At 41.6% G+C, this 26,449-nt stretch overlaps 1 protein-coding gene across 1 annotated transcript in view; it reads left to right on the plus strand.

Moving 5' to 3' along the window:
- The first annotated feature begins 415 nt into the window (after window positions 1–415).
- The window catches only part of LOC137328120 (mucin-2-like), a 101,365-nt gene continuing 75,331 nt past the window's right edge, over window positions 416–26,449 (plus strand). The window contains exons 1-10 of the mRNA XM_067994298.1: window positions 416–637; window positions 1,126–1,403; window positions 10,780–10,894; window positions 15,206–15,296; window positions 15,398–15,525; window positions 16,225–16,441; window positions 20,335–20,460; window positions 22,568–22,685; window positions 22,813–22,951; window positions 25,837–25,947. Coding sequence (XP_067850399.1) covers window positions 416–637; window positions 1,126–1,403; window positions 10,780–10,894; window positions 15,206–15,296; window positions 15,398–15,525; window positions 16,225–16,441; window positions 20,335–20,460; window positions 22,568–22,685; window positions 22,813–22,951; window positions 25,837–25,947 — 1,545 coding nt within the window. The remainder of the gene's footprint in view (window positions 638–1,125; window positions 1,404–10,779; window positions 10,895–15,205; window positions 15,297–15,397; window positions 15,526–16,224; window positions 16,442–20,334; window positions 20,461–22,567; window positions 22,686–22,812; window positions 22,952–25,836; window positions 25,948–26,449) is intronic.

Below are 26,449 nucleotides of genomic sequence, written 5' to 3' on the forward strand. Positions count from 1 at the left end.
GATTGTGTTGCAGTGTTAAATGGATAGACTGTGTTGCAGTGTTACTTGGATCGACTGTGTTGCAGTGTTACATGGATAGATTGTGTTGCAGTGTTACTTGGATCGACTGTGTGCAGTGTTAAATGGATAGACTGTGTTGCAGTGTTAAATGGATAGGCTAAGTAGCAGTATTACATGAATAGACGATGTTGAAGTGTCGTATGGATAGACTATGTCACAATGTTACGTGGATAACTAAGTTGCAGTGTAACATGAATAGTCTGTACCGCAGAGTTACATGGACAGACTATGTCTCAATATTATGTGGATAACAAAGTTGCAGGGTTACATGGTCGAATTATATTGCAGTTACATGCGTAGACTATATCGCAATGTTACAGGGGTAGATTATGCTGCAGCATTAGTTGGAAGCACCATGTTTCAGCATTATATGGAAGGACTACATGACTTATGGGTGGACTATACCGTAGCATTATTTGGGTACGTTGCATTTCAGTGTTACGTGGATAGACTCTGCAACAGGTCCATAAATGCAGACTACATTATGTTACCATCGGTGAACTCGCAGCAATCCCTGAAGTCTAGGATGTACTGCACAGTGTCACTGAAACAGATGAAGAATGCACTGATTTCCATGGTAAGATCCACCCACTGTATTGGAAGCAGCCATATGTGTACGTTAAAAATAAGGAAGGATAACATCCCCTTTACAACCACACCTCATAATAAATTTTATGGCCCTGAGCAAATGGTTTAAAAGGTGTGATCTCTGTGTGATCATCTTCTCAGAAAGGTTTCAAGTTTGGCCATCACCGAACCCGGTCTACCATGGGGCTGTGGAGTATAACAATATGGATGCTTAGCTGGGCTGTTTCATATACGTTCTGTGTGGATATCAAACATGGTGAGCTTGAATAATTGGAAAAAATTACTCTTTTGCAGGGTAGCAATAATCTGTTTAATTTAGGGATTTAATTAGGGATTTAAAAAGGATGAGAGGCAGACACTATGTTATGCAAAGACTTATGAAAAATGAGGGAACAGTTTTATTTTGCTTTATCTCATTTTGTATATTGCAGCTGTTTCTCAGTCTGTGTGTTTTTCACTGCCTTTACTAAATTTTAGACTTTGTATTTTGCAGCCAGATTACCTAACCACAGGGATCATGTCTGCAGCACGTGGGGAAACAATCACTTTAAGACCTTCGATGGGGATGTTTATCAGTTTCCTGGAACTTGTGCCTATAATTTTGTGTCTGACTGTAATCAGCGCTATAAAGATTTCTCCATTGAAATTAAACGTACCTTCTCCAAGGGGCACCCCAAGATACATTACATCATGACAACGATCAAGGATATTGAGATTTATATGACACCCAAAATTGTGGTAATCAATGAAGCAATGTAAGTGAGACAGTAAAATAATTTGTACTGAATATATATTTAATGGCAGTGTCTGGGCAGACCATGCGTCTTGGGTCTCAGGCAACTTATGTTACCCGTAGTCAGACCTCAACTGTACCATGTTCATCAACAAAATCCGACTTTTAACAAAGCATTTTCTCTCTCTCCTTTATGCCCCCTCCTGTCCTAAAGTCATGGAGATAAATTTTTGTCGTCGCCTACCGGCAGTAACCATTTGTTTCAATGGAATGAAAATTGGGCAGGTTCTATTATGGGCATGTGACCTGCTCCACCAGATGACTGCCCATGCGGTGAAGATGGAAATTCATCTAATTGACTCCTTGCTGGTGTAAAGTTCTGTGAGTCCATGAACCTCTCCCAAATGGTCATTGTTCTTGTGTGAGCCAAGACATGAATGTTAGCAGGCTATTTGACCTCAATAGCCATCACAGTGAACCTAATTCAGCTAACATAAGCTAACTCAGCATAGAGCAGATATGAAATTTAGGACCTGGTCTGCGTGGACCAGCTGCTGTGACACCAGGAAAGCCCAGAAACGAAATCCTAATGTTCAGTGTTTAATTAATCACTTATGACCAGCTGGGTCACGCTGGAGAATCGAGAACAGGCAAGTCAGGGTTTCTTCACCCTTCAATCAGTCTGTAAACTGCTTTAATCCAGGTTTTTTCTGCTTTTACTTTTCAGTCTGTGCTTCACAATATCTTGTGTTATCAAACTTTTACAGCATAAAAGAAATACTGCTAAAGGTTTCTTACTCCCCCTTACTCCCAATTTCCCCCTTTGCATCTCACGGATGGCTCAGGTGCTGTTCCACCATGCACTGGGAGCCCACCACTATCTCTCCCGAGTGCGAGCCCAGAGAGTACATCTTGGAAGGCTATTTTACTGCACAGGACATATCCGAGCTGTGATCCTGCCATATCCCCAACATCCACACAGATAATCTCAGTGGGGGTCACTGGATAGTGATCTGGGGTAAGAACCCCAGACAAACATCCACTCGTAATCCAAGGGTGCTCAGGCCAATTGTAAATCCCAAATCATCGATGTGACAGTGACGAGCTAACTCTGGACAGTTCTGTATGGTTGAGCTAGTGACTGCCTAAAGAGTATAAGAGTTTAAACAAGGAAAAGAGTTAATCATCCATTGCCAGGTATATTGCGGCAGGGGAATGATCAGTCCAACTCTGATTTGGAGTGTAAATTCTCTTGGGTCCTGCCTATCTGATGCCAATTTAATTTGAATGTCCTGTACTCAGTAAATCAGGGCACTGTATATTCAGATTTAATGAGCAATTACAAAATAAAGCACTAAACAGAAAGACAGTCAATGTATATGGACAGACTGGAAGATAGTATATAAGACAAGAAAACATGAGCAGAAAGGACAGTCAGTGCATGCAGACAGACAGGAGTTCAGTCAGTGTATGTGGACAGACAGGAGGACAGTCAGTGTACGTGGACAGACAGGAGGACAGTCAGTGTACGTGGACAGACAGGAGGACAGTCAGTGTACGTGGACAGACAGGAGGACAGTCAGTGTACGTGGACAGACAGGAGGACAGTCAGTGTATGTGGACAGACAGGAGGACAGTCAGTGTATGTGGACAGACAGGAGGACAGTCAGTGTACGTGGACAGACAGGAGGACAGTCAGTGTATGTGGACAGACAGGAGGACAGTCAGTGTCTGTGGATAGACAGGAGGTCAGTCAGTGTCTGTGGACAGGCAGGAGGACAGTCAGTGTATGTGGAAAGATAGGTAGACAGTCAGTGTATGTTGCCAGTCAGTTGGTCAATCAGTGTCTGTGGACACACAGGAGGTCAATCAGTGCATATGGACAGACAGGGGGACAATCAGTGTATGTGGACAGGCAGGAGTTCAGTTTATGAGGACAGACAGGGGGACAATCTGTGTATGTGGACAGACAGGAATGTCAGTGTACGTGGACAGACAGCAGGAAAGTCATTGAATGCGGACAGACAGGAGGTCATTCAGTGTATATGGACAAACAGGAGGACAGTCAGTGTATGTGGACAGACAGGAGGTCAGTCAGTGTCTGTGGACAGAGATGGAGTCAGTCAGTGAATGTGGACAGACAGGAGGTCAGCCAGTGTCTGTGGACAGAGATGGAGTCAGTCAGTGAATGTGGACAGACAGGGGTACAATCAGTGTTTGAGAACAGACAGGAGTTCAGCGCATGTGGACAGACAGGAGGATAGTCTCTGAATATGGAAGACAGGGGCCAATCAGTGTATGTGGACAGACTGGAGTTCAGTTTATGTGGACAGATAGGGGGGCAATCACTGTGTTGTGGACAGACAGGTGGTCAGTCGGTGTATGTGGACAGACAGGGTGACAATCAGTGTATGTGGACAGATAGGAATGTCAGTTTATGTGGACAGACAGGAAGTCAGTCAGTGTATGTGTTACAGGCAGCAGGAAAGTCATTGAATGTGGACAGACTGGTGGAGAATCAGTGTATGATTCTCCACCAGTCAGTGTATGTGGACAAATGGGAGGACAATGTATCTGGACAGACAGGAGGTCAGTCATTGTATGTGGACAGTCAGGAGGAAAGTCAATGAATACGGACAGACAGGAATTCAGTGTATGTGGTCAAACAGTAGGACAGTCAGTGATATTGGACAGACTGGTGGACAATTAGTGTACGATTTTTCACCAATCAGTGTACGTGGACAGACTAGATTCTGATTCGGTCCCAGTGAATTGGAAGGTAACAAATGTTAGCCCGCTGTTCAAGAAGGGAGGGAGAGAGAAAACAGGCAACTACAGGCCAGTTAGCCTGACATCGGTCATTGGGAAAATGCTGGAATCCATTATTAGGGAAGAAAATCATAATATGATTAGGCAGTGTTAACTTGGTTGTATGAAAGGGAAATCGTGTTTGACAAATTTATTAGGGTTTTTTGGGGATGTAACTAGCAGGGTAGATAAAGGAGAACCAGTGGATGTAGTATATTTGTATTTTCAAAAGACATTTGATAAGGTGCCACGGAAAAGGTTGTTACACAAGGTAAGGGCTCATGGGGTTGTGGGTAATATATTAGCATGGATAGAGGATTGGTTAAAGGACAGAAAACAGAGAGTAGGGATAAACGGGTCATTCTCAGGTTGGCAGGCTGTAACTAGTTGGGTGCCGCAAGAATTGGTGCTTGGGCCTCAGCTATTTACAATCTATATTAATGACTTAGATGAAGGTCCGAGTGTAATGTATCCAAGTTTGCAGACGATACAAAGCTAGGTGGGAAAGTAAGCTGTGAGGAGGACACAAAGAGTCTGAAAAGGGATATAGACAGGTTAAGTGAGTGGGCAAGAAGATGTCAGATGGAGTATAATGTGGGAAAATGTGAGGTTATTCACTTTGGTAGGAAGAATAGAAAAACAGGATTTGTTTTAAATGGTGAGAAACTATTAAATGTTGGTGTTCAGAGTGTAAAAAAAAGGTCAATTTTTTTTTTATTCGTTCATGGGATGTGGGCATCGCTGGCAAGGCCAGCATTTATTGCCCATCCCTAATTGCCCTTGAGAAGGTGGTGAGCCGCCTTCTTGAACCACTGCAGTCCGTGTGGCGAAGGTTCTCCCACAGTGCTGTTAGGTAGGGAGTTCCAGGATTTTGACCCAGCGACGATGAAGGAATGGCGATATATTTCCATGTCAGGATGGTGTGTGACTTGGAGGGGAACATGTTGTTTCCATGTGCCTGCTGCCCTTGTCCTTCCAGGTGGTAGAGGTCGCGGGTGATGTTGATGGTGGGGGATTTGGTGATGGTAATGCCGTTGAATGCCAAGGGGAGTTGGTTAGATTCTATCTTGTTGGAGATGGTCATTGCCTGGCACTTGTCTGGCGCGAATGTTACTTGCCACTTATCAGCCCAAGCCTGGATGTTGTCCAGGTCTTGCTGCATGTGGGCACGGAGTGCTTCATTGTTTCACCACTGTGTGTAGTCAGACAGGAGGACAGACGGCGAATGTGGACAGACAGGTGGACAGGCAGTGTATATGGACAGAGAGGAGGACAGTCAGTGTATTTGGACAGACTGGAGGTCAGTGTATGTGGAGACACAGGAGGACAGTCAGTGTATGAGACAAGCAGGACAGTCTGTATGTGTGGACAGACAGAAAGACAGTTAGTGTATGTGGAGAGACATGTGGAGAAGAAAGTCACTCTACGTAGACAGACAGGAGGACAGTAAGTGTATGAGACAGGCAGGATGATAGTCTGTGAATGCAGGAGGACAATCAGTGTATGTGGACAGACAGGAGGACAGTCAGTGTACGTGGACAGACAGGAGGACAGTCAGTGTACGTGGACAGACAGGAGGACAGTCAGTGTACGTGGACAGACAGGAGGACAGTCAGTGTACGTGGACAGACAGGAGGACAGTCAGTGTACGTGGACAGACAGGAGCACAGTCAGTGTACGTGGACAGACAGGAGGACAGTCAGTGTACGTGGACAGACAGGAGGACAGTCAGTGTACGTGGACAGACAGGAGGACAGTCAGTGTACGTGGACAGACAGGAGGACAGTCAGTGTACGTGGACAGACAGGAGCTCAGTCAGAATATATGGACAGATAGGTAGACAGTGAGTCTATGTGGAGAGACAGGTGGACAGTTAGTTTATGTGGACAGACAGGTGGACATTAAGTGTATGTGGTCAGACAGATGGTCAGTCAGCGTATGTGGACAGACATGAAGACACAGTCAGTGTATGTGGACAGACAGGAGGTCAGTCAGTTTATGTGGAAAGACAGGAGGTCGTTCAGTGTTTGTGGACTGACAGGAGGTCCATCAGTGTGTGTGTACAGAGAGGAGGTCAGTTGGTGTATGTGGACAGAGAGTTGGTCAGTCAGTGTATTTGGACAGAGAGGAGTACAACCAGTGGATGTGGTCAGACAGGAGGGCAGTCATTGTATATGGACCGACAGGAGGACAGTCACTGCATGTGGACAGGCAGGAGGGCAGTCGCTGTATGTGGAGAGAGTCAGTCAGTGTATATTTGAGAGGAGGACAATCAGTGAATAAGGACATAGAGGAGACAACGCCAGTGGATGTGAACCGACAGGAGGTTAGTCAGTGAATGTGGTCAGACAGGAGGATAGTTAGTATATTTAGACAAACACTTGGACAGTCAGTGTATGTCGATAGACAGGAGGATAGCCAGTGAATGTGGACAGACAGGAAGATAGACAGTCTATGTGGACAGACAGGCAGGCAGTCATTGTATGTTGACAGAGAGGAGGACAGTCATTATATGTGGATAGAGAAGCAGGAAGCTTATGTCATATTCCAAGAGCTCAATACTGCAGAAAAGGATAGACCAAGTAATTACAGACCAGTCAGTCTAACGTCGGTGGAGGGCAAATTATTGGAATCAATTCTGAGGGACCGGATAAACAGCCACTTAGAAAGGCACAGAGTAATCACGGACAGTCAGCATGGATTTGTTAAGGGAAGGTCATGTCTGACTAACTTGATTGAATTTTTTGAGGAGGTAACAAGGAGGGTCGATGAGGGTAGTGCATTTGATGTAGTCTACATGGATTTTAGCAAGACTTTTGACAAGGTTCCACATGGCAGACTGGTCAAAAAAGTAAAAGCTCATGGGAACCAAGGGAAAGTGGCTAGTTGGATCCAAAACTGGATTGGTGGCAGGAAGCAAAGGGTAATGGTTGATGGGTGTTTTTGCGAGTGGAAGGCTGTTTTCAGTGGGGTCCCGCCAGGCTCAGTACTAGGTCCCTTGCTTTTTGTCGTATATATTAATGATTTGGACTTGAATGTGGGGGGCTTGATCAAGAAGTTTGCAGATGATACAAAAATTGGCTGTGTGATTTATAGTGAGGAGGAAAGCTGTAGACTGTAGGAAGATATCAATGGACTGGTCAGGTAGGCAGAAAAGTGGCAAATGGAATTCAATCCAGAGAAGTGTGAGGTAATGCATTTGGGGAGAGCAAACAAGGCAAGGGAGTACAAGAGCAGCAGGCACATGGGAACAACACCACCTGCATGCTCCCCTCCAAGTCACACATCATCCCGATTTGGAAATATATCGCTGTTCCTTCATCGTCGCTGGGTCAAAATCTTGGAACTCCCTTCCTAACAGCACTGTGGGAGAACCTTCACCACACGGACTGCAGCGGTTCAAGAAGGCGGCTCACCACCACCTTCTCAAGGGCAATTAGGGTTGGGCAATAAATGCTGGCCTCGCCAGCAATGCCCACATCCCATGAACAAATAAAAAATAAATAAATGGGAGGATACTGAGAGGTATAGAGGAACAAAGGGACCTTGGAGTGCCTGTCCATAGATCCCTGAAGGTAGCAGGACAGGTAGATAAGGTGATTTAAAAGGCATACGGGATACTTTCCTTTATTAGCTGAGGCACAGCATATAAGAGCAGGGAGGTTATGCTCAAACTGCATAAAACATTGGTTAGTCCACAGCTTGAGTGCTGTGTACAGTTTTGCTCACCACATTACAGGAAAGGTGTGATTGCACTAGAGAGGATACAGAGGAGATTTACAAGGATGTTGCCAGGGCTGGAGAATTTTAGCTATGAGAAAAGATTGGATAGGCTGTGGTTGTTTTCTTTGGAACAAAGGAGGCTGAGGGGAGATTTAATTGATGTATATGAAATTATGTCGGGACTAGATAGAGTAGATAGGGAGGACCTATTTTCATTAGCAGAGGGGTCAGTGACCAGGGGGCATAGATTTAAAGTAATTGGTAGAAGGATTAGAGGGGAGCTGAGGAGAATTTTTTCACCCAGAGGGTGGTGGGGGGTCTGGAACTCACTGCCTGAAAGGGTGGTAGAGGCAGAAACTCTCAGCTCATTTAAAAAGTACTTGGATGAGTACTTGAAGTGCTGAAACCTTCAGTGCTAAGGACCAAGTGCTGGAAAGTGGGATTAAGCTGGATAGCTCTTTATTGGCCAGCCGGACATGATGGGCTGAATAGCCTCCTTCTGTGCCGGAACATTCTGTGATTCTACGATTCTGATTCTATGACAGAGAGGAAGACAGTCATTGTATATTGAACAACAGGAGGACAGTCAGTGTAAGTGGATAGAGAGTTGGTCAGTTGGTGTAGGTGGACAGACTACCGAAACCTCCACCCATATCATCCTGTGGCTCAGTTGGTAGCACTCTCGCCTGAGTCAGAAGGTTGTGTGTTCAAGTCTCACTCCAAAGACAGAGTGTAGAGTAGCTTTACCCTGTATCTAATCCTTACTGTCGCTGCCCTGTGAGTGTTAGACAGGACAGTGTAGAGGAAGCTTCACTCTGTCTCTAACCTGTGTTGTACCTGCCCTGATGGTGTTTGATGGGACAGTGTAGACTGTCTCTAACCCCTGCTATGCTTAATTTGCCAGTGGTTGATGCTGACACTAGGGGCAAACACTAAGGGGGTGAATCACTGCAGGGATTCTCCCAATCAGCTGTTGCAATTTCAATAGAAGAGCTAGGGAAACCCCAGAAAAATGATATAAATCCCATTTTCGTCCTTTTTATGGGGTTTCTGTAGCTCTTCCATCAAGATACGGTGGATAATTGGGAGAGCCCCTGCAGAAATTCACCCCAAGTATTCTCAATACACATACAAAATCAGTTATAAAAAGGGTAAAATGTCATTTTATATTTCACCATCAAGCATTCCCAGATCCATTCTCCCATACATCAGATAAAAAGATAAATCTCACTCTTCTCTGCCCCAATAGTGTCTTTACTCTAACATCATGTACCAAACCCTACTGCACCCACGCCAACCTTTTTTTCCCATTTCAGTGACACGACTTTCTGTGGACGATACTCCAATATCCTCTTTTAGTGATATTGATCACTTGGTAGCACTGCCCTCTCTAAGTGAGAGTGCTAATTTAGTTTAATATTTAGAACTTATACTGTGTGGGCCAGATTGAGCTGTGAGCGCCAGCCGTTCGTTAGACTTGCACTTGCCCATAGACTTTCTATGGGGTTTTGTCTGGCAAGTTCCTGTCAGCGGGACATCCAAACAGTGCAGTGCATTCTTCAGGGCATCTGGGACCTGTGTGAACAGGGCAAGCAACTGTGTATCTCCTTAACCAATCAGATTGAAGAATTGTAAATGAGCAACAAAGAATCTGAACCAGGAAGTGAAAGTTAGAAGAGTGAATTCAATGTCAAATTAGGTACAGAAAGTGAAATAAAGAGAGGGAAAGAAAGATTGGATTAAGAGAGATAAAAAAGACAGAAAGAAAAAGTAAAAAACAATGTTATTTAATTTTAAAAAAAATCTCCAACAACAATTAAAAGCTGAAGGAATGAGACTCCACACTTGTAAAAGTTAACTTTCAGTGCCAAGGAGGTTGTTTGGCAGTAATTAAGACTTACTACACTGTTAAAAGGGTACTTACACTGGAATCGACAAGCCCTAACTTTTTGTGGCGAGTTTAATCCGTATCTACCACATCAGTTCAGGAATTTCACACATTTGAATGGGGAACCGGAAGCCGAGAGGCCGTTTTCGCACAGCTTGCGGAGGGACAGCGCATCTCAGATAGCAACTTCCAGATTTTCGCGTTTAATTGCGCAGGTACGCTCGCCGGAAGTTACTGTCCGATTTGCGCAAAATAACGGTGAGCACTGTTAACCTCATCTTTATTTTCACAGCAAAATCCAGCCCACTGTTTTTGTATATGTACCATGTAAACAATGATAGTCATACAAAAACTGAAGTAGAAGTTTAGCCTGCCCACGTCTTTTACTCTGATAGTTTCAGTATATTTGTAAAATATTTCAATACATTTCTCGCTATCATCATAAAGAGGAATATCTGAACATAACCTGTTAGCATTAGTTAACATTAGTGTCAAAAAATGACTCAATGGCCTTAGGCCTTGCCTACTGTTTATTGAGCACATGGATCAATGTATCGCAATATGACTTCACAACGTTGTCTAAAAATGCACATCTGTAGATCCTGTCATATTCAGTGATGCACTGGTGTTTCTATAGTTGTAACCGCAGCACTAAAATCCAAGTAGTGACCTATTGGTGTCAACCCCACTTTGGACCTGGGTTGAGACTACCCAGACTTGTTTCACTTCGAACCCTTTCGGCCACCAAACAGAGGAGCCTTTCATCCATCAGTCCAAGCTGAATTTGATCTTGAGTCTGGAAGTTGAATAGCCAATGCGCTAAACTGTTACCTCACCTTGTCCCCTGGCAGAAGCTGTTCCCGAATGACAGGTATTAGGGTGGAGTTTGGGCCTGAGCAATTGTCTCTGGTTTCAGAACTTCATCTGTGAGCATTATGCAGGAAGTCTGGTAATATGTCTTTTAACTGATATTTTTCAGAGTCTCGCTCCCTTACTTTGGACCTGGTCTGTATGTAGAACGAAATGCTCAGTACACTAAGCTCTATGGAAAATTTGGGTTGTCTCTGATGTGGAACAGAGAGGATGCTCTCATGGTAAGTACTGACATTGGAGAAAATTTTATAAACAATTCGATAATTGTAATATGTTGCAACATATTATTATATTTGTACAGTATCGTATGTGGGTATAGGGAGGGAGGAACACATTACTTGTGTCATAAATTGTGAGCACTGTACAAGGTTAGATCTCTGTAGCTATCATGAACTCACTCACCATACAGTGTTTGGACTGAGGTCAAATCCTAGTGGAGCCAGTATGCTGTGTAACTGTGAGAATATTTTTAAAGCATATACAGTGTCTGCTATTCTCTGTAATATACACGGGCGCTGCTATTCTATACAATATACACAACACACTATTCTCTTGAAATAAGTACACAGTCTGCCACTCTCTACAATATACTCAGGATCTGCTGTTCTGAATAATACATAGGATATGACATTTTCCTGCAATCTACATAGGATCTGCTATTTTCTATCATATGTTTTATTTATCATATGTTTGTGATTTTACTATAAAGCAATGCACAGGAAATTCCCCCCCTTGTGATTAGTTAAAGAGTGTAATTATTTCTCAGTAAATTGGAATGCTCGGTTACACGGGGCTCACTCGGTACTTGGATCATGTGCACAGTCAAAAGCTATCCTATGTAGGACAAGCTGTATCATTCCTACCCTCATGTGTAAGGAGACACTGAAAGGTACCATTTGACTGCCTTTGGTGGTCATCAAAGCAACCCTGCAGAGGATGAGGTCACTAGTTTAGACAGGACCCTAACTCGGGTGAAGGGCATATCGAATAGACTGGAAAAGATTGTGCAAAGGGAGGAAGGGCAACCAGTTATTGAGGTTCAAGTGGGAGCCAATAATGTAAGGAAAGACAGGCCTGAATTGAGGAGATTCGTTAACAAACTTCAAGGAGCATTACTTCATGGGTGGTAAACTCAAGATTACTTCCCCATCTGTGCGCTAGAATAGGGAAGGACAGGAAGATTCGGGAGATCAATGCAGGACTAAAGGTGTGGTGTCAGGAAGAGGGAGTCCATTTTGTTGGGCATTGGCACCAGTTCTGGGACAGATGCGAGCTGTTCCGCAAGGATGAGCTACATCTGAACAGGCAAAACATTTGAATAGGGAAGGTTTTTAAACTAGGAAGGAAGGGGTGCTGAGATAATAAAAACAATCAGGTAATAGAAAAGGGAGAAATAGATGAGGATAATATTCATGCAGAAAACAATTTAGCAAGACGGATATGGAGTAGAGGAATAAAATCAAATGGACTAAATATAAACAGAGAAAAGATTGAAGTGAAGGTAGGGGGTAGCTTAGACAAAAAAATCATGGGAAAATGAGTAGTATTAAAAAACAAAAAACAATAAATGTTAAAATGCATATATTGTAATGCACAGAGTGAGGGTAATAAACTGGGGTGACTGGAAGCAATTATTTTACAGGAAGGTCTAGACTTAATAGCATTAACAGAAATCTTGCTGCAAACTAGACAAGAATGGAAAATTAACATATTGGGATATAATACATTGAGGTGGGATTGAAAAAGATAAGAAAGGAGGTAGAGTGCAATATTGTTTAAAGAGGGGATACATGCTGTAGGGAGGGTTGATATGGACAAAAAAGGGGTACAGAGAGAGTCAATATGGTTGAAGCTCAAAGATAAAAAGGGCTTGTTACATTGGTAGAGATGTATTAAAGATCTCCAAATTGTGGAAAAGAAATTGAAGAGGAAACCTGCAGTTCGATTAGAGTGATAAGTAGGAATAATAAAATTATTGTTCTGGGAGATTTTAATTATCCTCTTTTTGATTGGGACGGAGCGCAAGTAAATGTAGAAAAGGGAATGCAATTCCTAAAATGTGCACAGAAGTCCTTCTTTAAGCAATATGTTAGTTGGCCTACAAAGACGAAGAGATGCCGGTGATGGACTGGGGTGGACAAATGTAAGGAATCTTACAACACCAGGTTATAGTCCAACAAATTTATTTTAAAATCACAAGCTTTCGGAGATTATCCCCTTCGTCAGGTGAATGAGTTCTCAAATCGCTTATCTTATACTAGGCTGGGACAGCATCACACCAATCAAAAGGTGTCAACCGGAATCTTGGGTTCATGTCACGCTACACGTAACCCCACCAGCAAAAAGGGGAAAAAAAAGTTATGTTTTTAATATTCTCTCTCTCTCTGCCATTTGGGTTTCTTTCTGTCTGTCTGTGTAATTGACACAATGTATATCCAGTGTACTGGGACGTGCTGTTCTCCGTGACTGGCCTGTTTGAATAACAACGACACCTTTTGATTGGTGTGATGCTGTCCCAGCCTAGTATAAGATATGCGATTTGAGAACCTTTTTACTCATTCACTTGACGAAGGGGATAATCTCCGAAAGCTTGTGATTTTAAAGTAAATTTGTTGGACTATAACCTGGTGTTGTAAGATTCCTTACAAAGACGAAGGCATTGCTGGATTTGATTGTGACTAATGAAGTAGGTAAATGAGCTAAATGTGGGTGAGCACCTTGGTAATAGTGATCATAATATGACAAAACTTAAGATCCAACCAGAAAAGGAAAAAGTCAGGACAAAAACTCAAATACCAGATTGGATTACGGCAGATTTTAGAAAGATGAGGAGTGAACAAAGGTAAGGTGGAAGGAGAAATTGGCTGTAGAGCAACAGTGGGATTTTTACTAAAAATGAGATTGCAAACATACAGAATAAAAGGAGCAGTAAGGTATTTTACAAATATATCAGTAAAAAGAGAATTGTTAAAGGCAAGGTGGGATCCCCGAGAGGAGAGGTTTGTCAATTTGTACAGGATGATCAAAAAATGGTCGACGTATTTAATAAGTACTTTGCATCAGGCATTACTAAAGATGAGGATATTGGAGAGGAGGTGAATCCTGAAGTGGTTGAGAGCGACAAAGTACCACATGAGAGATTACTGGAGACGATTAAGGGGAATGGAATTAGGGGGAGGATTGCAAACTGAATTAAAATTGGTTCGAAGGGAGAAAAAAGAGAATAGGTGCTAAGGGTGGTTTTTCAGAGTGATTGGAAGTGAGTAGTGGTGTCCCTCTGGATTCATTTCTGGGACCGCTTCTGTTCACTGTGTATATCAATGATTTGGATATAGGCCTAGAGGAAGTGGTGTTGAAATTTGCAGATGATACCAAAATAGGAGGAATAGTTAATTCTTAAGAAGACCAAAGGAACTGCAAAGAGATGTTGATAAAATGGGGGAATAGGCTAAAAAGTGGCAGATGGAATTCAATGTCGGTAAGTATGAAGGGATTCATTTTGGTAAAAAGAATTAACAGCAGTAAATATACTCTGAATGGAAGTAGGCTCGGTGCTGTAGATTGAGGGACTTGGAAGGTACAGGTTCACAGAACATTAAAGGCAGCACCTCAAATTGATAAGGCTGTAAATAAAAAGCTAATAGAATTCCAGGTTGTATCTCAAGTGGTATGGAATATAAAAGGGGTGATGATGAACCTATATAAAACCTTAATAAAAGTTCAGTTAAAGTACTGTACGCAGTATTGAGCTCCACATTCTAGGAAGAATATTAAGGCTTTGGAGAGGTACAACACAGATGCTGCCAGGTATGAGGAAATACAAATAGAAGACTTGAAAATTGGGTCTTTTTTCATTAGAAGAATGCAGATTATGGGGCGATAATATAGAATTGTTCAAAATTATGAAAGGATGGGACAGGGTAAATAAAAGCAGACTGTTTCTAATAGTTGAGGGGTCAAGAACGAGGGGCCATAAATACAAGATTAAACCTAAGAGATTTAGAACAGACAGCAAGAAAAATTTCTTCACACAAAGACTTGTGAGGCTGTGGAATTCACTCCAGGGTTAGCGGTTGAGGCAAAAACTGCTCTCATGGAGGGTAAAAGTCGACACAGGCTGGTTAAGCCAAATAGACTGTTTCCGTGTTGTAACTTCTATGTATTTCTATAATAAACTCTGGTGCTTAAAGACACATCACAGTTTTCTGTTTGGACAAATAACATTCTTTCTCCCAAATACAGTGTTTTGATTGGAATCAGATCCAGGGGAAAGCAAAGCTTAGGCTCAGACAGTTTATTGCATGTCTGGCACCATTATGATGCTGACGTGGACTAGTTGGGCTGAATGGTCTGATTCCATGTTGTAACTTCTATATATTTCTATGAATTAACCGTCACTGAGTTGACAGCCATGTTTGACGTGCACAAAAGGCAATATAAGGTCATAAATAATCTGTGTGGAAACCTTGAGACTCTCTCATCAAATTAAGTATTAGTCAAATATCAATCAATTTATTATTCCATTATTTTAGGTTGAACTTGATGTAAAATTTCACAATAGGACTTGTGGGCTCTGTGGAGATTATAATGGCATTCCTTTATACAATGAATTCATTGCAGATGGTAAGTCAAGAACTCTTAAGTCTTTTCAAACTTTTTTGGAAAATAACCTTTTTAAACTAAATAGTTTTAAACTTTAACTATTGTGTTTTCATAAATTGCAGGACGGCAATTTTCACCCATTCATTTTGGAAACCTGCAGAAAATTCATCAGCCTAATGAGAGATGTCAAGATGTAGATGAGCATCTGCATAAGCACAAGAGAGAAACCAGTGCTTTGTGTGAACAATACGTAAGCTTTTGCTGATTTGTTTGAAGATTTTGATGCTGTATCCAGGGCTAGGAAATTCCTTGGAGCTGCTCCCACTCTGCTGGAGTTACTTAACTTGAAATTTTGTATCTGTGTGTAAGTGTTGGCTAAGGCATGGAATAGGTTTAGGTGGAGCCCGTCCCACCGGTACAGCTCCTCCCTGTCCCAGTCGGTTCAGTGGATAGGCCTGCTAAAGTCAAATAGTTAGTTAACACTCAGTACCTAGGCTTACACATGAGGAAAGACAACAAGAAAGCTGTTGCCACCTCTGGGACTGTGCCCTTATCCTGAAAAACTGCCTTTAGGGCAAAAAGAGTAAGCAGAGAAAATTTGAAATTTTAAAAGAAAATATCTCTGGGAATTGTCCTAGGGAATAGTTTGTAAAAGGTTCTCCTGTGAATATGTAAATATGGGTGGGATCAAACAAACTCACACACACTCATACATACTCACATTCACACCCAGACTCACACTCACACACTGATGCACATACATTTACACATCTCATATATACTCATACTTGAACTCACATATACAATCACAAACTCATATACACACACATATACATACTCACACATTCTCAATAACTCATGCACAAATACTCATATATACATCATTTTTAATGTATCTGCTGTATTTTTCAGACAATGAAGTTCTAAATATTACATTCATGTTTTTCAGAGAGAGGCTTGTGAAAATCTTCTCTTAAGAAGTGAATTCACAAGTTGCAAGTCCCGCTTAAATACTGAACTTTACATTCAAGCCTGCATGCAGGATATGTGCAGCTGCAACAAAGTTTTAGATTCATTCTGCCTGTGCAGCACAGTCTCTGAATATTCCAGGCAGTGCTCCCATGCTGGAGGGAAACCAGAAAACTGGAGGACAGAGACATTTTGCCGTAAGTATAATATCAAGGAACTGATCCAGTATAAAAGTTGGTGCAAGCAAATTGTTCACCTTGGCAAAGGGGGGAAGAGGAACATTAAACATTAAGAAGTTAGGAGTAAGAATGCACACCCAGTTACCAGGGAAGGCCATGGAAGCAGAAATAGTACACAGAGTTTCAAGAGGGAAATAAGGGACTAATTCTGTGATTCTGCTTTCCCAGCAGGGAGCCATGCTTACAGGGAGGGCGGGTTAGAGAATCGCGGCTATCTCTGACCTGAGCTCCCTTCCCCACGGGGAGTGTGGATTTAGCTCATAATTGTATTTCTAGTGAAAGAAAAGCTTGAGGGATATGGTGAGGATCAGGTGGGTGGATTTGACAGAGATGGGCTTGTTGTACCTGAAGATCTTTTTCTCTTTCTTAAATACATATGATCCTCCGGAGTCATATGCTTTAACATTTGCCAAACAGAGACTTTTAAACAGCAGTTATCACTGGAATACCAATCCTTAGCACTTTCCAGCAGCTTATTTCAGAAACTTTCTAAATAAAAAGATAAATTAAAAAAACGCATTCCTGAATCATCTCAATGTTTAGAGTCCTAGACTAAGGAAGGACAGAATGAAAGAGAGAGATAGAGGAAAAGAGAGAGACAGAGACTTTAAAAAGGATCAGCTGGCACTGGAACATGTTTTAACCCAGATTGATCTGGGAACCAACCCCTTATATGCACAGCTACTTTTCACTAAAATAGCAAACTGAGGAATACAGACTGCAATGCTTTTAACTGTGGAATACCTAATCTTTAACTACCTTTATGTAAGCAGATAGTGTCCAGTGATTGGAGAACCAAAACAGCTGTGCAGGTAGCTTCAGCCCCAATTTTCAATCTGTCACTTCATAGAAACATAGAATGATACAGGACAGAAGGAGGCTATTTGGCCCATCGTGTCTGTGCTGGCTCTTTGAAAGAGCTATACAGTTAGTCCCACATCCCTGCTCCATACCCATAGCCCTGCAAATTTTTCCCCTTCAAGTATTTATCCAAATATTTTTTCTAACTTTCTCTTTTGAAAGTTATTATTGAATCTGCTTCTACCAACCTTTCAGTCAGTGCATTACAGATCGTAACAACTCGTTGAGTCAAAAAAGTTTCCTCATGTCACCTCTGGTTCTTTTGCCAATCACCTTAAATCTGTGTCCTCTGGTTATCGACCCTTCTGCCACTGGAAACAGTTTCACCTTATTTACTCTATCAAAACCCTTCATGATTTTGAACAACTCTATTAAATCTCCCCTTAACTTCTCTGCTTTAAGTAGAACAACCCCAGTTTCTCTAGTTTCTCCACGTAACTGAAGTCTTTCATCCCTGGAATCATTCCAGTAAATCTCCTCTGTACCCTCTCTAACGTCTTGACGATCTTCCTAAAATGTGGTGCCCAGAATTGACCACAATACTCCAGCTGGGGCTTAACTAGAGTTTTATAAAGGTTTAGCATAATTTCCTTGCTTTTGTACTCTATACCTCTATTTATAAAGCCAGGGATCCCATATGCCATTTTAATAGCCTTCTCAACTTGTCCTGTCATCTTCAAAGGCTTGTGCATGTACACCCCCAGGTCTCTCTGTTTCTGCATCCCCTTTAAAATTGTGCCATTTAGTTTATATTGCCTTTCCTCATTCTTTCTTCAAAATAAATAACTTCACACTTCTCTGCAATAAATTTCATCTGCCATATCTACCCATTTCACCAACCTGTCTATGTCCTCCTGAAGTCTGTTATTATCTTCCTCACTATTTACTACATTTCCGAGTTTCGTGTCATTTGAAAACTTTGAAATTATGCCTTGTACACCCAAGTCCAGTTCATTAATATATATCAAAAAGAGCAGTGGTCCCAACATCAAACCCTGAGGAACACCACTGTACACTTCCCTCCAGCCTGAAAAACAACTGTTCACCACTACTCTCTGCTCTCTGTCCCTTAGCCAATCTCATATCCATGCTGCCACTGCCCCTTTAATCCCATGGGCTTCAATTTTGCTAACAAGGAGAAGATAAAAGGAATAGCTACCATACATTTTCCTAATTCTTACCATCTCAAATTTTGTCATTATGATGTGTACTGAAAGTCAACAAAATAAGAATAGGAGCCCAAGGCTGATCTGTTGTGATTAAAGAAACTTGGAGAATGATTCTTGAAGGTATACTTGTGGATTTGTACCTGATTTGATTTTGAGAAACAAGAAAAGACCTGTCAGCCCACCCAGCTCAGCCTTCTATTAGCCAGCTCACCCCATCAACCTTCTCCCCACTAGCCAGCTCACTCCATCCCCTTTCCCCACCTCCCATAGGTTAACTCACCCCTTTTGCTTAGAGCCTTCCTCTGGAGAACTTTCTGTCTCCCTCAGCCACACCTCCCTCTACTTCCTCCTAAATCAAGAATCTGCACGGCTCCTTCTCACTGTTTCCACAGAGTCCATGTTCACAGAGTCAGCAAGTTCCAGAAATGAATGTCAGTAAGCCAATTGGACAACAATGACCAAATATAAAATTATATCCCAAAACCGAATGTTCATGTACAAAATATTTGATGATTTTGAAAACTCAGTCATTGAAATCACAATCTCTAATTTGGGCTAATTGCTACATTAACATTTTTCTTGCTCACATCACAAAGTACGATTTCCACCCACATGAGATTTTGAATATTTTCAGTGACCACATGTGAACAGCTCAAAAACAGTAAAATTCATTGAGAATCTGCAATATTTATTCTGTCTGCAGTTCTGGTGCTGGTTGTAAATCTTTTCTATTAAGTTAGGAACTCTTTAGTATGAAGCGATTGTTCCTTGAAGTGGAAGGTGAGTCTAAGGCAGGTTCTTTTTCTATAAATGACACCCCCATTTCACAGGAAAAATGAATAGGGCTGATTCTCCTCATCCATGCCCCCAGGGAATGTTCAGTTCCTGGGTGCAAAGGTAAAATAAAAGGGACAGACCTGGAATCTGGGGCTTTGCTGGAGGGCATAGCTTGGCTTAAGCGCAGGCCAACAAATCCATCTAAATAAGATGGGAGGAGCATTCCTAGTTTCTCACCTCATTTTCCGTATTGAATGCTTGCTGGAAGCCCAGAGAGGGGGGTGATGAGAAAAGATGGTGCTGTGGCCTACCCCAAAACCCTGCTGACCAGAGGGTCCACAGTGATCCCAGGGGCAGGATGAGGAATTACAGGTAGGACATTAGAGTTTATGTTACCCTTTCCACCCCCATCCCCCAGGATCCTGAAGTCCTAGCGGGAATTTCCAGCTACTGATCTCCATCAACAACCAGAAGGTCCCAATTACCCGGGCCAGACTCACTGGTGCAGGCCTCCGAGGTGCCCTCGGGCAGTGTAAATGACCTGGGGCAGAAAATCCAGGCAATTCCGGGTTGAACAGGAAGTGTGCTGGGCCAGAGAAGGTCCAGAAATATCGGTCCTAATATGCTTAACAGAACTTTGTCTGCATCTCTAACCGACAGCACAGGGCCCCGTGTCTCCAGATCACTTGTCAGGCTAGATAAAAGTCATGGTCCCTGTTTTTGCCTGTGGATTCACTCAGGGACACACAAGGAGAATTCTGTAATGCCACTGCAGTGACCTAGCACAGAGGGAGACTTAATAAGCGGTATTCATGCCAGCTGTAAAATTGGCATTTTTGCATAAACATCAAAGGAAATTCTAGTGTTTGCTTTGTAATGCTCCATATAAAATGGGGAGAATATTCTCCCTCGATTTACATACCCCCACTAAATTACAGTAAGCTTCTGGCTTCTTAAGATTAAAGCTATATTCATTTTACAGGGATTACATCAGAATATATATCTTTTTGACAATCTAACCTCATTGTGTGTGTTATTTTGCAGCAAAGAAATGTCCTTTAAATATGATCTACAAGGAAAGTGGCTCTCCCTGTATGAACACTTGTTCTCACCTCGACACGACCAGCTTGTGTGAGGAGCACTTTATGGATGGCTGCTTCTGCCCACCAGGTATGCAATTGTGTCACCGCCTCTTCAAACAAAATATCTGTAATCATCAGCTTCCCTCCCTCACAAAGAAGCCTGCAGCAACCTCAGGATCTGCCCTGTTACTGAATGGTAGTATTGATAATGAATGGGAAAAGGAATCCTCAAATCCACATCCAGATTATTGCTTTGCTGATTTGTTTTACAAATCTATACATGGGAAGAAAAAACAAATCATCTTTGCAGATGTATATATGATCCACCCTTGGCAGATATGTGCACTGAATACAGAAAAAAGTGGCGGGCCATAATTTTATTATTGAGTTTTAAGCTGGTCCACTGCTGGCATTGGTTGTCCAAATTGGCTCACACATAGATGCCTTGATTGGCATTTCTGAGCATGGGACTTCTAGTGGGGATATAATTTCCAATCCCCATTGTGTGGGCCAGTAAGAACTTACATCTTGAGGCGACTTACCGTAGATTACTGTCTGTTTTGGGCTGATAGCTTCTGCTGACAAGTTACTTTGTGTCACCTTGAGTATTGACCACTTACATGCTGATCCTAGCAGTACAGAAATATTATAAATATAATAATTTTGACACAGGCAAAAATCCATTTCACCACATCTATAATCCCTTTGCTAACTTCTTATCCCGAAGTCTATGACTTTACGTTTATCTACATTAAATTGCATCTGCTGTCTTTCACTTCCACAGTTAAAGTCTTCCTGTAGCTTGTTCCCATCTTCCACTATATTAACCATTCCTGCTATTTTGATGTAATCTATAAACATTAAGATGCTGAAGAGTACTGGTTCCATCACTGAGCCCTGTTGGACGCCACTCATCACACCACTCCCCTAGAACACTTCCCATTTACAAAGACCCACTGTTCCTATCACCCAGCCACAATTTGCTCCGTCTCAACATGCTGCTGCCAAAATTGTGCCTGCTAATTTTCTCAACTAAGTTTCTGTGAGGTACCGTATCAAAAGCTTTACTAAAATATAACTCTGTATCACACTTGGAAATAATATATAAAGAGGAAGAAATCTAGTAATTTGCTGCTGGTTTCTTTTGACGGGGCAACTACCAATCTGCAGAAAAACTTCCTCAACAGCGGAAAACACCCTGCAGTTGATCTCAGGATCCTCAGCAACAGAAAGCATCTTTGAGTTGACCTAATAGCAATTTGCACCAATTTACTTCAGAATTTGTGCCCTTAACCATTACATGATATAATTCTCCTGTCCTTATAAAACTATATATCCTTTGCCTTATTGTGAGCAGTGCTATGGGAGATCTTCTTGTATTTAATTTATTCAAATTCATTTTGCATCTGTGTTCCACAAGCTTTAGAGTTCTTGAGTAGATCAGGTTACCTGCTGTCTATCTTGCTCCATAAGGGAGTGGCCAGCTTCTGGAAAATCCCACCAGTCACAGAGCTAAAACTATGTGATTTGACACTAAGAAGGAAAAGTGTTGGCACTTTAATTCCATAGCACCAGTAAACCTTTTCAAATCTTTTATCTTTTTAGTGTGGTCTGAGCTAAATTATTCCAAAACTATTAAGGGCCAAACTGCTGTCATTTCCTATAAAATCCTACACTTGCTGTGAAGCTACCGATGGTAGTGTCAGTTAATGCATTGGCCTTCAACACTCGAGGCCTAATTTGATTCCAGCCCAGATTGAAGGAATAAAAGTCTCTTTTTCCTAGCTGTCTATAAGGGTCCCATGTAAAATGACTTTGGGCAATCCGACTCCACATGGGCATGGACAAGTGGCATAAACCCGTCTATAATGCAGTGCAGATCAACAATCTCTCTCAGAGACATGATAAGAATGGTTGATGTCACACTAACATATAATGGGTGTTTGTCTGAAGTTGGTGTTAAGGTATATTGTTGGCACAGTGTAGAGGGAGCTATAACCTGTATGTAACCTGTGCTACACCTACCCTCAGTACTTGACGATTGAAGAAATAGCAAAGTGTTCCATTCCTCAACTTCAACACCCTTAACCTTGACAAGCACATAAGACTTGCAAAATATTTTGAAGTATCTTCCCTCCCGTACAAAACAACTTGAAGTCCATATTATTAATTATAGACATGCTTCATTTTTTCAGGAATGGTGATTGATGATTACTCTGATACTGGGTGCATCAGTGTGAAGGAATGCAAATGTACAATGAACGGCAAACATTACAATCCAGGCACCTTGATTTCAACAGAATGTGAAGAATGGTATGGTCAACATTAATTCTGATACTGTAAAAAAAGTACTTACAGTACTTTTCACTGCACTGCACTTTATTGCATCCCCATACAGCTTTTAATGAATGTACTAAATTGTTGTCCCTTGTGATTCAAGTGTCTGCAATGGAGGTAAATGGCTATGCAAAAATCTACCTTGTCCGGGTGTCTGCTCATTTGAGGGGGGAGCACATGTCTCCACTTTTGATGGCATGAAATATACATTCCACGGTGACTGTTATTACATTCTCTCCAAGGTAATACGGTCTTTTAAATATTTCTTTCTGCTACATGTTCAATTATGTGTATACAACAATATTAAGAAACATTTGTATCTGTTTTTCATGGTTGTACAGGTAGATCCAAAGGATATTACACCAATTGTACTACGTTGCTATTTTTGATACTTTTCCTCCTTTCTGATTTACTTTTTCTGCTGGGGGTTGGGGGTGGGGCTACCAGATATTATTCCATGACTGGAGGGTGGTTACAGGACCTGCCAATAAAACTATTAAATTGTCTGATGAAGGGGAATTGGGACCAAGACCCTTGTTTATCATACTATGGCTCCATGCATTAATGCATCAATGTGCTATGCCACTGAACTGTGCTCCAAAGCCAGAAACATTCTCATGTCTGCAATATCCTTTTTAACAAATACATCTTCTTAGTAATGTTCCTTCAATAGTTCTGTGGTTGGACCAACCTTTCAGTTTTTCTCTGCAATGTCTCTATGGCTGGCTGTTCTGCAGTCTTAGAAAAATATAGTAAGATGGTTTAAACAGCTCCAGAATTCATCTTGTGATGCTGTTGCTAATGTGATATCATTTCAGTACATCATGTTAGTGAGGAACTTAAATAAAGCAGTGCCTTGAAGCCCTGAAATACAGAGCAACATCTTTTAGACGTGAACTTAGAAGATTGGAGTTGAGAGGATGTGATCTTTTCATGACAATTTTGGTATGGCAATATTGAGTAAGAAACAAAAATGTGTAATCTACATATAAGTCTTGACTGATACATGTTCATCACACTCCAAATGTTACAGGTGCAAATCAATTTTAGACCTGGAGCATGAAATTTACAAACAATTTACTGACAACTAATTGACCTCGGCTACAAGCAGCTACAATTTCATAAATTTCCACAGGGAGTATTTGAACAAAAGTAAGCTTCAGACACCAGAGGATCCATGAGCAATGCCACAGGAGATGCACTAGTATAATATTGATTTTCTCCAGCATCACCACTAATCGGTACAGAATTGTTGCTGATTTTGTTGCATGGAGTAGAGGGCAATGGCACCACATGTGCCTGCTGGGCCTGGAGGGGGATATAACTAATGGATGCAGAGTGTAGGATAGAATTCAGAATCAATTGAAGTGGGTCAGAAAGCTGTACAATATGACAAAAATCAGTTAGCTTTATTTCACTAGTGCATGTGCTTTTTGTTCACCCACGAGAATCGAGCAAGAAAAAGCTGTTTGCTCCATCGAGTCTACTCCTAGCACGTGTAATCTGCACTTTCATGGATTCTCTCTAACTTACTTTATCTTGTGAGGGAGGTAAAACTTTCAAGAAAAGAAAACTCTCTGAAATTTGTCCATTTGACCTTAGCACCTGTAGAAAAGACCAGCCAGGGTTTCAACTCCTGTTAGCTATTCAATGACTCCTGCTAGAAAGTGCATGTAGGTACATGTTAGATGACGACAGGATTGGGTTCAGCTGTGATGCCCTGCCCCAGATGAATAGCCTGCCAATGCTTGCCGATCCCTATGTGCCTGCCGCTCGTTAGTTATAAACTGAACCACTAACTATTTGCGGGCCTTTGGGCGGTAACTTGCTTCAATGGTAAGCTGCAAAAAGTGCAGCTTTTTTTTCCTGGTGTTCTGTGAGCTGTGAGAGAGGGGAAATGATCGCTCTCCCCCCTCAACCAGTGAGCTTGAATCATCATTGACAAGTAACACAGAGTCAGGACCAGGAAGTGAAAGCTACGACAGTTAATTCAATGTAAAACCAGTTAGAGAAAGGAAAATAAAGAGAGGGTAAGAAATATCAAATTAAAAGACAGAGATAAATGAGACAGACAGAAAAAGTTTTTAAAAATTTAACATTTCTTTCATAAATTCCAACAACAATTAAAATCGGAAGTAAAGAGACTCCACATTTTTAAAAGTTAATTTTCCGTGCCAGAGAGGTTGTTTGGCAGTCATTAAGACTTACCACACCGTTAAAAGTTATTTAAACCTAAAAACCCAGCGTACCTTTTGTATGGATAGATTAGTTCGTTTCCAGCTGGGTAGGACAGCAAGTTCGCACTGGTCCATTCATTCAGCCAGCGAGCTGTCCTTCCCACGCAGCTTTCAAACGAGCAGGGCAAATGGCAGAGCAATTTCCAGATTTCCACGTTTGACTGCGCATGTGTGCTCGCCAGATATTACTCTTCCATTTGCCCTGAAATAACCTCACTGATATTTTAAGAGCAATTTTCGGGCCAATATGTTTAGGTAAGGAGAGGAGTGATGTGGACATTTGTCCCTGAGTCCTGAAGGCATTTGAGGGAAAATAACTGGTATCAATCAAAAATCTGAACTTATAAAATCAATTCAAAGCATCAAAGATGCCATAATGTTCAGCTTAAATTCATCTACATATATTATGTGTGTGAAACTGCAGGAATCTCTGCAATGTTATTAAAAAGAACAACACAGGCTCCTGATCTCACAATGAAGTCAGCATTTGGACCCACCCAAGTCAGAGAGAAAGCAATCAAAAGTATAATTTATGTTTTGATATCACACAAGACATAAGTTTCTTTGGAGTCCGAACATAGTCAAAGTCCAAGATGTTCAGTTCAACCTTGAAACATTCCAAAGTCTCTCTCTGACAATCTTCCATGACAGCCAGATTAAGACTGTATAGCTGTGCTGTTCAGCATTTGGTCATCTATGTTTATAGTTATCTTTATAACCTCCACTTCTGTAAGTAATCAGACACATTTTTTTTATAGGATCGAATCAATAGAGGATTAACTATGCTTGCTGCAATCTATTCCACATATCGAGCACTGTTTTGTTTCAGTCATTCTTGTTTCTGAATCTCAACTGATGGATAATAACCATCTTCATGTTTCTGTTAACAGGACTGCGATAAGCAGCAGTACACATTATTGGCAGAGATAGTTCCATGTGGAACAATACCAACAGAAACCTGCTTAAAAGCAGTCGTGTTATCAACTGACCACAAGCACAATGTAAGTTCCTTCAAAGCTACAGTTGCAAGCCGAACCAATAGCTATCACGATTAGCTTTTGATGCCTCCACTCTTAGTCCTACTTCATCTATTGCTATTCTTGGCCATTATATGTCTTCTGGTCTCAAATGGAACTCACACATTACCTCCATCACTTAAGCTGCCCCAAGAATCTTGTTTTCTTTTCATTTTAGCCAAACACTTTTTTTCCTGTCAGTTGCTCTCTACAACGCCCAAGTCCATCTAAAGCTAGAATATCGATCTCATAACTGAGGATGCTCTTCTAATAGATCTCTCATACTCCTCAAATGGATACAAGAGAAGGCAACCTCTCTGCCATCTATAGCCTAATACATCTCACTCTATTGTAAGCTTACTTGTCTCTTTATCTATTTTATATGTACTATTATGATCAGTGTTCCTCTGTTCCTTCCTCTCTTACACTGTCCAACACCCTCCTCCACCTCCCTAAAGGGAAGACTCATCGCACTACTCTAACTCAT

The sequence above is a fragment of the Heptranchias perlo genome, chromosome 12 (assembly GCF_035084215.1).
Source record: "Heptranchias perlo isolate sHepPer1 chromosome 12, sHepPer1.hap1, whole genome shotgun sequence".
Lineage (NCBI taxonomy): Eukaryota > Metazoa > Chordata > Chondrichthyes > Hexanchiformes > Hexanchidae > Heptranchias > Heptranchias perlo.